Here is a 17,500-nt window from a genome sequence, read left to right as displayed (position 1 = left end):
GCACTGAGTTTGAAGGTAGGCCTTGAAATACATCCACAGCTACACCTCCTATCAGGTGCCTATCAGAAGCTTCTAAAGCCATGACATCATTTTCTGTAATTTTCCAAGCTGTTTATCGGCACCGTCAACTTAGTGTATGTAAACTTCTGACCCACTGGAATTGTGAAACAGTGAATTATAAGTGAAATAATCTGTCTGTAAACATTTGCTGGAAAAATTCCTTGTGTCATGCACAAAGTAGATGTCCTAACCGACTTGCCAAAACTATAGTTTGTTAACAAGAAATTTGTGGAGTGGTTGAAAAACGAGTTTTAAAAAACACGTTTTTTACATACACTCCAACCGAAGTGTATGTAAACTTCCAACTTCAACTGTATATATATATATATATAAGCTCAGAAAAAAAGAAGAAATGTACTCTCACTGTCAACTGCGTTTATTTTCAGCAAACTTAACATGTGCAAATATTTGTATGAACATAACAAGATTCAACAACTGAGACATAAACTGACTAACAGAAATGAAATAATGTGTCCCTGAACAAAGGGGGTAAAAATCAAAAGTTACAGTCAGTTTCTGGTGTGGCCACCAGCTGCATTAAGTACTGCAGTGTATCTCCTCCTCATGGACTGCACCAGATTTTCCAGTTCTTGCTGTGAGATGTTACCCCACTCTTCCACCAAGGCACCTGGAAGTTCCCAGACATTTCTGGGGGGAATGGCCCTAACCCTCACCTTCCGATTCAACAGGTCCCAGATGTGCTCAATGGGATTGAGATCTGGGCTCTTCGCTGACCATGGCAGAACACTGACATTCCTGTCTTGCAGGAAATCACGCACAGTATGAGCAGTATGGCTGGTGGCATTGTCATGCTGGAGGGTCATGTCAGGATGAGCCTGCAGAAAGGGTACCACATGAGGGAGGAGGATGTCATCCCTGTAACGCACAGTGTTGAGATTGCCTGCAATGACAACAAGCTCAGTCCGATGATGCTGTGACACACCGCCCAAGACCATGATGGACCTCCAAATTGATCCCACTCCAGAGTACAGGCCTCGGTGTAACGCTCATTCCTTCGACGATAAACGCGAATCCGACCATCACCCCTGGTGAGACAAAACTGCGGAGAGCACTTTTTGCCAATCCTGTCTGGTCCAGCGACGGTGGGTTTGTGGCCATAGGCGACGTTGTTGCCGGTGATGTTCGGTGAGGACCTGTCTTACAACAGGTCTACAAGCCCTCAGTCCAGCCTCTCTCAGTCTATTGCGGACAGTCTGAGCACTGATGGAGGGATTGTGCATTCCTGGTGTAACTCGGGCAGTTGTTGTTGCCATCCTGTACCTGCCCCGCAGGTGTGATGTTCGGATGTACCGATCCTGTGCAGGTGTTGTTACACGTGGTCTGCCACTGCGAGGACGATCAGCTGTCCGTCCTGTCTACCTGTAGCGCTGTCTTAGGCGTCTCACAGTACTGACATTGCAATTTATTGCCCTGGCCACATCTGCATTCCTCATGCCTCCTTGCAGCATGCCTAAGGCACGTTAACGCAGATGAGCAGGGACCCTGGGCATCTTTCTTTTGGTGTTTTTCCAAAGTCAGTAAAAAGGCCTCTTTAGTTTCCTAAGTTTTCATAACTGTGACCTTAATTGCCTACCGTCTGTAAGCTGTTAGTGTCTTAACGACTGTTCCACAGGTGCATGTTCATTAATTGTTTAAGGTTCATTGAACAAGCATGGGAAACACTGTTTAAACCCTTTACAATGAAGATCTGTGAAGTAATTTGGATTTTTACTAATTATCTTTGAAAGACAGGGTCCTGAAAATGGGATGTTTATTTTTTTATATATATATCATTTATTTTTGGAATACTTTCCTGAAGATCATTCGGTATGAATTCTCCATTACAGATCTTGAAAATGAATCATGTATTGATAATGTATTGAAATGTGCATGTATCGACCGTGGTTCATCACAGCATACCACTGTCCAGAAGTGATGCTATAAGAATACGTTCATAATCCTAATGATTGTCTGGTAATTTCAAGAATTTTCATGTTTTAAAAGGTGTTCACACAATGAGCGGTGACATTTTACCTCAGTGTTGGTGCAACAGAATGTTGCCCATTAATCGTTAAAGTGCTTTAGATGCCAATAATGGTCTGATGGAAACCACACATCAGCCTTCTGATTACTGTGATTTTGCTTCCTACCGTCCTGAACCCTCCATGTGTTGGCCCCTGATTGGCCCTTCATACTGTCTGTCACACAGCATCTTAGACAGTATTATGTTCCTGTATCACAGAGACTCACTAGAGGCCCACCACATTGATACCCCAGCATTGATTTCTGCTCCACTGTTGGTTCACCCTGATTGACAGAGCCTTTGTTAGGCAGAGTTATGTGGGCTTGTTATCCTGTCAGGGCCCTGCTGGTCTTAGTTAGTCATGTGGATAATTATAAAGACATCAAACCCGACAGCATACACCCAACAGGCCGTGGAAGGTAAGCAAGAGACATGAGCAAAGGCACTCAAGAGCAAGCAACCTTGCATACCGTACTGTAGGTACATCACTGCAGCGCCACCAGTGTCATGTCAGTGACAGTGTTGTGTTAGTAAAGAGTGCTATATGGTAAGTGTATGAATATCACACTCTATGCTTCCTTGCTTCAATTTATAATGAATCATTATCTCTATAGAAATAGTGCATATAAGTTAGGGTGTTTACACTAGAAACATGTTTGTATATTTATTAATCTAACAATTCTTTGTTTATTTGTGAGACGGTTTAATGAGTCGAAAAGCAAATAAGAGGGTTCAACTTGGGCATCCAATAGATGGTCTTTTTGTTTCTCTATTTCCTTCCTTCCTTTTCCTGAGTGACTATTTGAACACAAGAAAAAAGGAGCCAATCCGGTGGCAGTTCAGCTGATTTGCCTCTGTGTTACCACAGACTTGGCATCGCAGACGCCATGGGAGGCTCCCACAGTAATCACATTTGTTTGAGCTGCACAGAGGGGCTTTGCTTCAGTTGACAACTCAGAGAGAGAAAGATACACCCCACTCCACAGGCCACCACTGAGCTGATTTACACTGTTACAGCATAACATTCTTCTCTCAACGTCATAAACCCTGAGCATTGTTTGATTAATGCACTATGCAGGTTCATCTATTAATGCCGCTGATTCTAAATGGGGATCCTCTCGGGGTGTTGTCAAGAAGGGCCTGTTGTGGAAGACTTTCAGTTATCTGAGATAGATGGTACCCCGTCTGTCGATTGTGTGTTGCTGATTAGATCAGTTGCAAGTTAGGTTGGAAGTTACTGTGAAAATTGACTTCATCAAATTGTCCCAATGTCCTTGTCTTGAATTGAAGCAAACTGTGATGGATATTGCATTGTGAAGGGAGATGGAAAACACTTGCAGTGCATGTTGATAACCAAAATTGTTACTGACATTATTATCCTTTTCCTGCAGAACTTTGCATATGCTGCGTAATAGAGTTTGTTCTTCTTTTCACTCTCTGCTCAGACGTTTATGACTGTCTGAGAGATGAGCAAAATGCTGATACCACAGAAAAATGGAATTCTTTAAATCATATTCATACTCATTTCAGTGTATTTCTATTGCATTTCAGGAGAGGAGGTGTATACTTCCTGTATCATATTGTATTTCTGGAGAATAGATGCATACTTCCTGTATCATATTGTATTTCTGGAGAGATGTATACTTCCTGTATCGTATTGTATTTCTGGAGAAGAGATGTTTACTTCCTGTATCATATTGTATTTCTGGAGAGGAGACGTATACTTCCTGTATCATATTGTATTTCTGGAGAGATGTATACTTCTTGCATCATATTGTATTATATCCCTGACGCACAAAGACATTATCACAGCATAATGCATTTTTTTAAGAGTAAATAAAAAAAATACCTTTTGAGGTGCTGAGAATTTTCTTATTTCTCTCAACCCCGTGACCCACAACACTAACCATTTGTAGATTGCATGTGGGGAGATTGGCTCTAGTCTAGTAGGTGTGGTGGAATCAAATGATTTCCTCCTGCTGTTGATGCTGTTTCAATTGCATGGCTCTTGTGCCATAATGCTACACTGTCCCCATTGGAAAAACCTTTTTGGTTCCACAAAGAACCCTTTTGGGTTTCATGTAGAACACTGTGGAAAAGGGCCTACATGGAACCGAAAGGGTTCTTCAAAAGGTTCTGCTAAGGGGACAGCCGAATAACAGTTTTAGGTTCTAGATAACACTTTTTTTTCTAAGAGCGTATGCTTGTTGGAACCTATTTGACGTTTGTGTGAAAGGGGGTTTAAACAAACAGTGTGTGTCTATGATATGTCAGTCTATTGCCTGTTGACCCTACCTCCTATGTCTGAACGCTTGACCTTTCATATGGAGGGGTCCATGAATCCTATCTGTCTTCCCTGATCGCTTGTCAAGCCAGGATGTTGTGGGTGTCAGCTTGCAGCGACTCTACACTGAACTGCTAATGAATTGGATCCATTTAATAGAGCTTGTTTTGTGCCTCGATCTAACACAATGTACAGTACACACTGTCAAATAGCTGCCGTTCCCCAAACAATGACTTGGAATGTACACTACTATTTATTGCCTGTTCCCGTTTTCTCACATCTCCGTCAGAGGAGGAGCACAGAGCAGTTAGAGTGAGTATGAGGTGAATGGGACATTGAGAAATATGAGGGCTGGGTGAGGATTAGAATTTTACGGATAATAGTGGCCCAGGGCCATTGTATCAAAGACTGTTTGGTTCATACTTAGTCTAAGCCAGTTAATACTTGTTTAGATTCCTTAAAGTATTCCGAGGGCAACTGAGCTGAGGCGTACAGAGATAATTCTTATACTGACAAATGAGTCTGCCTGCTTATTGCTTTCAGACATATTAATACATTATGAATGGCCCAACTCATTTATTTATCCCCCAGCATTCTATTTTGATTAAACTGCAGCCATGATGTTTGGGTAATGGCATTTCTTTGTATGATGTCTGTCTGTCTGACTGATTCCCTCTCCTCTCTTCTTCCTATTCTCTGCCTCTCTCTCTCCTCTCTCTCTGCTCTCTCTCGCTCTCTTTCGCGCTCTCTCGCTTTCTCTTGCTCTCCCCTTTCAATTAAATAAAAATTCAAATAGGCTTAAGGATGATCAAATGTGTTAGGACATTTAAAATGCTTTAGGACATACAAATTCTATGTCACTACTCTCCCCTCAGGACCAGTAGCAGTGATCAGTGGTGAGGAGGACTCGGCCAGCCCCCTGCACCATGTCAACCATGGCATCATCACCCCCTGTACCCTTGACGCTGGACCAGACGCTGTGGTCATCGGGATGACCCGTATCCCTGTCATTGAGAACCCGCAGTACTTCAGACACGGACACAACTGTAACAAGCCTGCTACCTGTAAGTACACACCAGCTCTGTTGACTTTCAGTTGTTTTTATCATCCCTATGTATGTCCCTACCAACATGGGCTAGGTTTAGCCCTCTGTGTCCATTCACACAGAATAATTCATTTAGGCCTACCTTGAAAGACTTAGTGTTTTTCTATATGTCTCATTGTAGGTGTGACCATTTTTTTATTAAATCATTTATTCATAGGACATACAGTGAGCATACCAAACATTAGGAACACCTTCCTAATATAGAGTTGCGCTGCCCTTTGCCCTCAGAACAGCCTCAATTTGTCAGGGCATGGACTTCGAAAGCATTCCACAGGGATGCTGGCCCTTGTTGACTCCAATTGGCTGGATGTCGTTTGAGTAGTGGACCCTTTTTGATACACACGGGAAACTGTTGAGCGTGAAAAACCCAGCAGCGTTGCAGTTCTTGACACATTTAAACCAGTGTGCCTGGCACCTACAACCATACCCCATTCAAAGGCGCTTAAATATTTTGTCTTTCCCATTCAGCCTCTGAATGGCACACAAACACAATCCATGTCTCAATTGTCTCAAGGCTTAAAAATACTTCTTGAACCTGTCTCCTCCCCTTCAACTACTCTGATTGAAGTGGATTTAACAGGTGACATCAATAAGGGATCATAGTTTTCCACCTGGATTCACCTGGTCAGTTTGTCATCTTAATGTTTTGTACACTCAGTGTAGATCAAATCATACGTAAATGATACATGTCAGACGGCCTTATGCATGAGGCCCTGTGAAAGTTTCTTCATTTTCCATCTTGTCTTGATCCTTCCTAATCTGGGAATGTTTCAGTCTTTGGGATTTAAAGGTATTGCCCAGTTGGCAGTCTTAACTCTCTGCAGGTAGCGCTATGCTGCGCTTTATATGAGCAACATCATAATCATGATTCAAAATTGGATTTACTGCTTTTCCACAGATGTGTTTATGTCCTTTATTTCCTACCTCTACTCTGCATTGGCAGTGTGTCCCTTTCCAGCGGCTCTCTTTTGTAGGAACCCTTCCTGAAGTGAGTTCGATTTGTCAAATCAGCTTAATGTATCTGCCTCTAAAGATGGCGTCTGATGAATCATACTCTCAAGGGTTCCAGAAACCTGTGTCTGAACGCAGACTATAGCGGCTGCCATAGTCGCTCATTGTTCTCCATGTTGTGTGTATCCAAGCAGCTCTTATCTCCATTTAACTATAAATAATGTATTTGTTTGCTCTCAAATGTTGCCCCTATTGGATTCTTTTGAAGTTGAACCCCCAGTAATGTCCTCCCCATTTTGATATCCCTTGAAGAAGAATTAAGAGCTGATTACATTAACTAATGCTGTGCAGTATTGATTAAAGGCTTTGATCTCTGCCCCAGCTTTTTTAACATAATTTATTGAGTGTATCCCCATAAAGACTGATTGGAATTACTGTATGTTTCTATCTGAAAAAGACAAACTGTGCTTTTCACTGTTTTGAAATATCTTGGGTTTTGAAGGGAATTTGTAGCTGAGGGCTTCATTTGTCTGCAGGTGCTTTCAGTGTTATGTTATGCATGAGTCATTTAGCAGGTCTCATTAGCCATGTAATAGTACAGCATTTTATATATCGCACTATTACCACCTCTGCCTTTGATGTTAGGCTCCAGAATGTAACATTACTCTGTAGCAGCAGGCTAAGTTTATATCTGACCTGGCATGATCACACTTGTAATTGGGTCAATACTAAATGTGGCTAAGGTCCGGATCTCCTTGAGACACTAATTGTTCACATTTCCGTGAAACCTTGCTAGAAAAAAAGAGAAAGTGGTGAAAAATGATGGGAGGCACACAGAGGCAAACCAAGCCAATATCCGCTGTTCCATCTGATACCAATTCAAGTAGTGCCTTGTGGCTGTGGAGAGAGAAGCACATCATGAATGGCGTGTAAAGCAGCAGGATTTGTCATGTTATACAGGGGACATGCTACAGGACGTGATGTGAATTCATAAGCACTGGGTGAAGATGAGTAACTGGCACTCTCCCGCAGTCACGGTTCTCATCAGAGACAGCGGAGCTATGTTTAACTAAATTAGTGGTTTACAGCTCACACACCTGCCCCTGCAGGCACGCGCATGCTTGCACGCACACACACACACACACACGCACGCACACACTTGAAAAAACACTGGTTTTCGGATACCAGTGACTTTCAAGTTTTTCCCCTCATAAAAATATATATCCCTGGCATCATTTTTTTTGCTTCACATGATTATTTTCCCCATTTCCAGCTGGTCTTCCATCCAGGCACAGACCAGGACTGACCCTGCCTAGCTTCAGAGGCACATCAGCAGTGGGATGCAGGGTGCTATGTTGCTGGAATTGATGTGCCAAAACTTGCAATTGGGGGAAAAAAGGCAGCGAAAGCAAAGGTCAGGGTGACAGAAAAAGATAGGGAAAATTGCAGGAAAGAGGGAGGCGTTTTATTGAATCTACATGTGAAGTATTCTTACATGTGAACCTGAAAATTCACGAGAGGTGAAAACAACATGTTTTTTCTCCTCACGTGAAAATGTGGTGTTAACATGTGAACTCTAAATGTAATATGGTTTCCCATGTGAAATTTAAGCTCAACGAGTGAAAAACTAATTGGGGTAAGGGCTCACACACACACACACCTCCAATTATATTTCAGAGTTGGGGGACTGACCGGGGTTCAGAAGGGAGACACAATGAGAGGAAGGAAATCACATTTAGTACTGAAAAATAAATGACAGGAGTTATACATTATACATTGCATGAATCTTTTAAGCCAACGTGTCTGAGTTATGATCCATCAGGGTCTGTCTGTCTCTGTGTGTGTGTGTGTGTGTGTGTGTGTGTGTGTGTGTGTGCATGCGTGTCTGTGTGACTGTTCATCTCTATGTATGCGTGTGTGTCTCTGCATGTGACGGCTTGCATACTGTATTTTTTGTACAACAAACAAATCATTAAGATTTAGTATATTGAACTTTGAACATTCATTATATAGTACACCAGGATCCAAATCAGATGGGGATGAAAATGAAGTAAAAATGCCATATGTACTGCATGTAATATCTAATGTAAATGGTATTTTACAGTGTAATATGAGAGACCCAAAACCCTAGACAAACACTCAGAGAAACACTGCTTGGATAAAGCTGACCGTATGCACTTTAAGTAGGCAAGGATATTTATTCAACCAATCAATAGAGGAAAATCGAGATCTACATTTTCCTCTTTGACTATCCTTCAAAAGGCACTGAACAATGGGGGTTTCTTTCCTCAGAGATCAGCGGAGTAGAAAGCAATAATCATATACACACTGTTGACTACCATCGTCCACAGCGCAGTGAAATTCACTGTGAAATTACTTTTTGAGCTTAAAAGCTTGATATCTTAATGAGCTCTATTCCTTGGTATTTTTAGAAAAGCAATCGTCACATATCATCCTCTTTAGTGCAAATGGGTATAATGTTCTTCAAACATTTATAGAGCCATCATATCTTCTAAATGTACAGTGCTTTCGGAAAGTATTCAGTCCCCTTGACTTTTTCCACATTTTGTTATGTTACAGCCTTATTCTAAAAATGATTAAATATAAAAAAAATTCTCAGCAATCTACACACAATACCCCATAATGACAAATGGAAAACAGGTTTTTAGATTTTTGGGGGGCCTTAGCCGGGGAGGTGACCAAGAACCCGATGGTCACTCTGACAGATTTGTTCGATATAGAAAGATAACAGACTCACTTTAGCTCGATGTAGATATCAAATGTAACCAAAAAGATGCTAACTTTTCTCTTAGCAGAGACAACAGCAAACCTTGCCCAGCTCACTCCAGGGCTTTTTAAACTTAATTACAGCAAGACTTGAGTTCTAGTAGAAATCCATGTCCCCGAGAGCGCTGTCGTTATTTTCTCTCACTGCCCCGAGCTCAGAGAGCATGGAGAACACAGATAGCACTCAGTCATTTCACAGGGGTGGTTTTCCACATGTCTTTATAGAAACATAAATCATAGCATGCCCCTCAGCCAGTCTAATGCCGCAGCAGATGAAGAATTAGATCCATCATGGAAGTCACCTCGTGTGGTTATCACCGCTGATATTTTTATTTACTCCGACTGCAACAGTAAATCCGGTGGCTACATCCAGTGTCGTACACGTACATGGCTTTCATTGATCATTTATATGTCAGTCTTGGATCTTATTTAATACAAGATGCTCATACTGTAGGTTTCAATGGAAATATACATGTACCTACATACTCCCTCTGTTAGAATAGCGAATTATTATGATGCGTGATAATTCATATTTGTTCACAGCACCATCAAGCTCAGAATGTGCAGTTAGATTGACATTGCCTTAATTATTAATCAAGGAAATGATTTGATTAAATGTCTTTTCATCATGAGTTTCGCTGTGGTCAGAGCCTGTGCCCTGTCAGAATGTTCCCTCTCTCCGCTACCAGCTAATTACTGAGCTGCAGGACAGCCAAGCTAAGTGCAGGGAGAGAGGGCTGATAGGAGGAGCACACCTTGTGGTCAGCTGGGTTTTCTTCCCATCACCTGCAGGTGAAAAGTCTTTGGGAAATGAATCCCTATTAGTGACATAAAGGCCGGAGACAGAGGACAGGTCTGGCTATGACTTCTACCTCTTCAGACAACCTCTTTGTTTTAGTACTATGCCCGGTGTTTTAATAAATCTGGTTCTATGCCAAATTAAGTTAAAGAATGGTTTTATTTTTCTAGCTTTTCGTAATGAGCTTCTTTAAAATATTCATGATGAAATGCAGATAAGGCTAGTGAAGAGGTGTTGTCTAAATTGATTTATTTGAGAAGTAATCACTTGAAGAGCTTCAGGCCAGAAGCATTTCAAATCACCTCAAAGAATTGTCTGTCTGTAGGGAATGGTAACAAGGACAAAGGTTACCAAGAAGTAAAAGACAATATTGTTACTAGAAGACTCACTGACTCACGACATTTTCTCATCTCCTTTTCTTTAGGCAGGTCATTTTGTGTTGCAAGGTGATAACAGTATTCACAACCTGATATCATGTTAGTGCCTGTTTGCCCCCTGCTCCACTCTCTTCCCTTCTCTATACCCCCAGCACCAGTTCACTAATGGCTGTCCCCTACAGAGAGATCATGAGCAAGAGATTCATTTTGTCCAGATGCAATCAATATCAGAGATTGGCTGTAACCCTGCTCCATCACCCATAGCCAGATGTCGTGGCCTCTTCCCTCATCCATCTCTGTCTTCATCTGTTGGATTTAGGCCCAAAACAACACCCAAGGAGCCCCGTCATCCGGAAAGCAACACAGCAATGTGTATGCTCAATTTAAGGATGAACGTGGGAGTTCGGGGTTATCTTGAAGTAAACAACTAGCCTCTTGAGAAAAGAAACATATTTTGTAGGACATTTGTTAGGATAAAAGGAGAGTAATCAACTGTAGTATCCTTCATGGTTGAAGCCCTTTTCGCCTACATTACTGAACACACAGTATTGTGATCAACAGGTCAAACATCTCATCGCTTGTTGGTTATGTGCTACTTAATCCATTGCTTAATTCTTTCTGCCTCTAATTTCTTCCTTGAAGTGAATAGTTAACGCAGCTATATGTATGCAAATGTGAGTCTCTCAACTCCTTAAAAGCATTCTAATTGCAACCCAGTGGCATAACGGTCACCCCACCGCAGACTGTAACCTTGCTCTGCGCTCCACCTCCTGCTATGCTACTGTATCCGTCCATGGAACGTCTGCTACAGTACACAAGTCAGAAAGTTAATATGACCTTGATAGTGTCTCAATAACAGTTTAATAACACGCTAGACTCACGGGAGAGTTTCAACTTTTAATTTGACGAACTCTAAATGAAATACTGAAGCTTCACATATCGAGCGTACAGGCTCCACTTTGATGAATCAAACGAACAGCAGCAGAATGTTTTGTACTTAAAAATGACTTCAGGATATTTCATATTGTATTTCACATAGCACGTCTTCTGTTGAGGAAATCTGTGCTTGCCGTTCTCCAGTCACATGTTAAAGTGGTTCTGATAAGTGATAGGTAGAGTTGGCCATTCTATGTTTAAGTCAAATTATAGCTCTTGTGCCAGCAGATGATGTGTGTGATTTGTACACTCACGGTGATGACACACTGTATAAAGTTTATGTGACACAGACTGCGTGCAGACTCCCTATAGCATCCAAAAAAGGATGATGCTGTTTCAGCCCAAAAACATTTAGACTTGCACAATTTGACTCAAATTGATCTCCCCAACATCTGCACTTGAGGTCATCCAATTTCACCAAGCTGAGGTGGGTGTTGAGTGTTACCCTGCTGGTTCACTCCAAAGTAAATTCAAGTCAGTTTGAGTACATTACCTGTATTAGCCACCCCTGCTACTATTCAGAACACATTTGAATGCATTGGAGCTTTTAAGGAGCTTTTCCATCAGCCCTGTTCTGACATAATTATAACACTTTAAAGAACAACATGGGCATAAAAACACCGACAGGTGTTGGAAAGGCGAGGGTCAGGAAAAACACTTGTGGTGTTTTTCCACAGTGTCTCGTTAACCCACAGGTCAATATTCTAACGTTTTTCTTCAATATTGAATAACTATTCATAAGAAGACTATAACCACATGATGATGATTTTCCAGTCTGGATCTCTCTCTGGGCTTGGCTTCATCATTGCCTGTTTTGTTTTGTGAAGAGCCTTGCTGAGAGGGTTGGCACTGACTCCAGATGCTCCGTATGTTCGGCCCTCTTCATACATACACTACAATCTTCCAACCAACCTTGGATGGCTGTAATGCCCTGAAGTGAGGCCTGCTGTTTCCTTCCTCACAAGCCTCTCCAGACACAATGAGACGTGTTTTTCACACACCACTGCTCACGCTTTAAAGCTCATTCTTTATTCATGTGATTGTCGTGTTTGCTTACAGTGCTGTTCAGCATCCAGGTTTCAACGGCAGGCGTGAATTGCCCTGCCTTTTGTTTCCCCTCAAGACTTTCTGAATACACACTTTCCCAGCATCTCCCAAGTATGATATCCTCTTTGTGTGTCTGTCTCTCCTTGATCTCCCCTTCTGTCAACATCCCATTCCGCATAATATATGATAGATGTTTTCGTGAGTAAGCTGGGTTTTACAGTATGGCGGCGTTCACTGTGATATTGTGTGTACGAGCAATGGAAAATCCAACTAATTTGACCTTTGAATGGATCAGCAAGTTTGAGGGTATTGTACCATATGTATGCATCGGCCTATCAAGTGTTCGACAAAGCAACAGGAGCATCTCCTAGTGTGGGATACTGTAGGTCTGTAATCCATAGATGTACCAACGGCAGGGCACTTCAACATGCTTTTTTTCCTCTAGTGTTTTTGATTGTTTTCCTATTTCATGCTCTGCATCCTTCTGTTTGCTATAGTGTTCTTCAACATCCCCTCGGCCAAAGCTCCTGGACAACAGTGCAGCTCTGAAAGAGAGATTGCTCTATATTGTCTGCCAGAGCCTGGGGAGGAAATGTGCTGATAGAGATTCATTCTGCTCCTCTGCATTAGAGAAATATAATCTAATAAAGATAAGGTGAGAGGCCTGTGGATGAATCTCATGGAGGAGAAGAGCGAGTCCAGAGGAGAAGGTGCTCTGCTCTGTATGTAGACCAGTGGTTTGTGTTTGTGAGGTGCAACAGTCTGGGCCTGCTGAAGGGGTGTTTACAGACTAACAAACAGGCCGATGCATTCCGGGATCTCCTCAAACACTTGTTTTGGGGCAACATCTACCCTCAACATTGAAAAATAAAATGACAAATATAATATGAACTGTATGAAAACCATTGGGAACATTTGGAGAGCGAGGGGTAATGGTGTTGCTAGGAGTAGAACATGGAGGTGGGTTGAGAGGGCATTATGGAAGCTTTTGGAAAAAAGTAAATCTGCTCTACTCTACTAACTTAAACACTGAATAATACAGGAAGGAAGTGGACTATACAGTGCCTTCAGAAAGTATTCAGATCCCTTGACTTTTTCCACCTTTTTTTTTTTTACTTTAAAGCCTTATTCTAAAATGTATTATTATTAATTTTTTTTTACTCAGCAATCTACACACAATACCCCATAATGACAACATTTTAGCAAATGTATTAAAAATAATAAACAGAAATACCTTATTTACATAAGTATTCAGACCCTTTGCTATGAGACTCAAAATTGAGCTCAGGTGCATCCTGTTTCCATTGATCATCCTTGAGATGTTTCTACAACTTCATTGGAGTCCACCTGTGGTAAATTCAATTGATTGGACCTGATTTGGAAAGGCACACACCAGTCAGGGCAAAAACTAAGCCATGAGGTCGAAGGAATTGTCCGTAGAGCTCCGAGACAGGATTTTGCCGAGGCACAGACCTGGGGAAGGGTACCAAAACATTCCTGCAGCATTGAAGGTCCCCAATAACACAGTGGCCTCCAGTGGCTTCCATTCTTAAATGGAAGAAGTTTGGAACCACCAAGGTGGTTCCTAGAGCTGTTCGCTCAGCCAAACTGAGCAATTGGGGGAGAAGGGCCTTGGTCGGGGAGGTGACCAAGAACCCGATGGTCACTCTGACAGAGCTTTAGAGTTCCTCTGTAGAGATGGAAGAAACTTCCAGAAGGACAACCATCTTTCCAGCACTCCACCAATTAGGCCTTTATGGTAGAGTGGCCAGACAGAAGCCACTCTTCAGTAAAAGGCACATGACAGCTCGCTTGGAGTTTGCCAAAAGGCACCTAAAGACTCTCAGACCATGAGAAAGATTCTCTGGTCTGATGAAACCAAGATTGAACTCTTTGGCCTGAATGCCAAGCGTCATGTCTGGAGGAAACCTGGCAACATCCCTACGGTGAAGCATGGTGGTGGTAGCATCATGCTGTGTGGATGTTTTTCAGCAGCAGACTGGGATAATTGTCAGGATTGAGGTAAAGATGAACGGAGCAAAGTACAGCGAGATCCTTGATGAAAACCTGAGACTGGGGCGAAGGTTCCTCTTCCAACAGGACAACAACCCTAAGCACACAACCAACAAAACGCAGTAGTGGCTTCGGGGAACAAGTCTCTGAATGTCCTTGAGTGGCCCAGCCAGAGCCCGGACTTGAACCCGATCAAACATCTTTGGAGAGACCTGAAAATAGCTGTGCACCAATGCTCCCCATCCAACCTGACAGAGCTTGAGAGGATCTGCAGAGATGAATGGGAGAAACTCCCCAAAAACAGGTATACCCAAGAATAATCGATGTTGTAATCGCTGCCGAAGGTGCTTCAACAAAGTGCTGAGTAAAGGGTCTGAATACTTGTGCAAATGTGATATTTCTGTTTTTTATTTGTAATAAATTTGCAGAAATGTCTAATAACCTCTTTTTGCTTTGTCGTTATGGGTTATTGCGTGTAGATTTGATTAGAAAAAAAAATGTAATCAATTTTAGAATAAGACTGTAATGTAACAAAAAGTGGAAAAAGTCAAGCGGTCTGAATACTTTCCGAAGACACTGTACATTTGAGGACTGGCATAGCGAGCATGCAGAGATTGCTTCATTTCTTTTGTTGCCTCAGTTTTCTCTCATGTTTTTTCCTACTTTTTCTTAAACCAAATGGTAGCAAAATGAACTGTTTACTCCAGTGAAGATTTTGATCTTATAGCAGACGCTATTAAAAAGTGTTCAAATGGAAAAAAATGTTATAAAAAAATAAGTGCTCAAATGTGGCCTCTTACTGATAGATTGAAGATTTGGCATATATTTGGCACATCTGTTTACTCTTCTGTACAATTGTGTTTGAGCTCTAATATGTTAAACAGAGATAATATAATGAGAAGTCACTTTTGATGAAAAGTCACTCTCGAAAACAGCAGCATTTGCATAAAGTCATCATTCAGAAGTCAAGTGCTAGTGATGCTGTGATTGGACTGAATGAAATGCTGCACTATTGTTTGTCATTTTTATGGTCAACAGTAGACAGTGCAAGAGAGTGGGAGGATTAATTGCTACGGTTACTACATTCCCAATCAAATAGCAACAGTTTGCCAACATTTCTATCCAAATCAGCCCTAGTTTGGTCTTCTGTCATTTTCACCGCAGTGGAGTCAACATCTGTGCTGCCAAAGCAAAGCAGCCTAATTAGGATGAAGACTGTGTCCTGCTCTGTCCCAGCTGTGTGCTCTGTGCTGCTGGTCCACACTGAGACAGATGAGGCCCAGTGAGGGTAACCTCCCTGAATGGGTGCCCTCGCCCATATAAACAGGGAGGTGAACGCACTACAACCGCTGTGGTAATGAGACAATTAACCCAAGCTATTTGTAACTTCCTTAATTGCTTTGTGTGGATGGATTGCACACCTTCCAGCATTCCCATAGCCACCTGCTTATTGTAAACCTATCACTGTCTATCGGTGAAATTAAGGGAGGGGATAAAAGAAGCAATTGCAGAGGGACAAAAACAATTATTTATTTCTGCATCCTGATATGGGGTGGGTTTGCTGTTTTTTTTAAAAATGTTTTATAATTTTTTTTATCTCAGTCCAGTGCAATCCATTATAAAACATGTTTTTAAGATGTTTTGAACCTCGTGGTTCAAGCAGAAATATTTGCAGTGCCTATCATGGTGTTGATAATTTCTTATTGCCTTGATTGTGCTAATTACATTGTAGCTAAAAAAAATTCTGGTGCTTCATGAGCGTAATGACTAGTTTGTGCCAACCAATAGTAATGAGAGCTTTGTCCAACCCATCCCTTAGTATTTATCTATTCCCCTGCTCTGCCCTAGTCCTCCAGGGGTATCTGTGGTACTGGGCTGCGCTGGACCTAGGACAGTAGTGGGTATTGGTGTTGGACAACAGCTCATCCAGAACCCCTGTATTGAGTAAATACCAGCTGCTGCTGTGACTTGCCATATGGAAGCCACTCTCCCCCAGCAACAGCCCTCAGCCACGCAGAACACGTGGAAAGCACTGAGATTAAGGACTAATACTGTCTGTACACTGTGATTTCACCACCATTTTACCACTGTACAGGTTGCAGACAGGTTCCTGACATTTTCCAGGTTTGATTGGATTATTCGGATCATTTTTATTTTTAATATGGAAGGGAAAGGGGTCATTTAGACTTTTCAGCATTGTTTTCCTATTGGTTGGGAACTGAATGAACATTTCCTCACTCCAGTTGCTATGGTGCGCAGGTTTTAAGATGTTAGATTATTACAGGGCAATGAACATTTTATGACTGTGGTTTATTTATGTATGCCACAAGTAAGTAACAACATCATTTGTTTTACCCTCACATATCTTCTAACACTCTCCACAGCAGGTCTTATGGCTGTAAGCCTCTAGCCAGTTAATCAAATTAGATCCACTGAGGCATCATATACTCTCTCAAAAAAAAAGTACAGAATTCTAGGGGTACAAATGCCTGTCACTGGTAGCCGTCCATTTGACCATTAGTTATACACATAGTTGTACCCTTGCAGTTTGTACCTTAAAAGAGTATGGTAGTTTAGCCAGCTAGTCTGGTACACAGCAGGTGGGAGGCGGGGGCGACACCAAAGAATTTTATAACTAAACCAAGATAGACCACAACGTGTCATTTTAAATGGGAACAAATGAGCCATAGTGGGCAGAATAAACAATGAGGTAGGCAGAGCCAAGCAGGAGCTAGCGAGATCCTATTGGCGCGTTCTAGCATTCATTTGCATATTCCAGTTGGGGAACGCCTACTCTGAAGTGCGCGTGTGCAGTAACTCAATTCGCCTTTGCACTCCTAAACAACGCAACGTTTTGAAACTTTGGCAAAGGGTAAGGTTTACAAAACTTAGTCCACTCTGTTCATAACAGACTTCACATTTATACATCCGGTGAAATATCTATCTGTGGCGACACCATGTGTTAGTTAGCATGCTAGCTAGCTGGCACCCACACAGGGTCCCTAAGTAGCAAGCTAGCTAGTTAGCTAACACACGGCGTCGTCCCAGCCTCCTGCCTGCTGTGCTAGCGGAAGGCGGGGGGTGACCGGTAGACAGTGTCCTTCGCCCCCACCTGTCA

At 42.1% G+C, this 17,500-nt stretch overlaps 1 protein-coding gene across 5 annotated transcripts in view; it reads left to right on the top strand.

Annotated features, from left to right (window-relative positions):
- Window positions 1–17,500, top strand: part of ntrk3a (neurotrophic tyrosine kinase, receptor, type 3a) — a 298,276-nt gene that overhangs the window by 247,229 nt on the left and 33,547 nt on the right. For all 5 annotated transcript variants that reach the window (XM_014124435.3, XM_082957199.1, XM_014124434.3 and 2 more), the window contains one exon: window positions 5,243–5,431. In XM_014124435.3, the coding sequence (XP_013979910.2) occupies window positions 5,243–5,431 (189 nt within the window). The remainder of the gene's footprint in view (window positions 1–5,242; window positions 5,432–17,500) is intronic.

Source organism: Salmo salar, chromosome 10 (assembly GCF_965601325.2).
Source record: "Salmo salar chromosome 10, fSalSal1, whole genome shotgun sequence".
Taxonomy (NCBI): domain Eukaryota; kingdom Metazoa; phylum Chordata; class Actinopteri; order Salmoniformes; family Salmonidae; genus Salmo; species Salmo salar.
The sequence above is the reverse complement of the archived record's forward strand: the minus strand, read 5'-3'. Positions and strand labels throughout refer to the sequence as shown.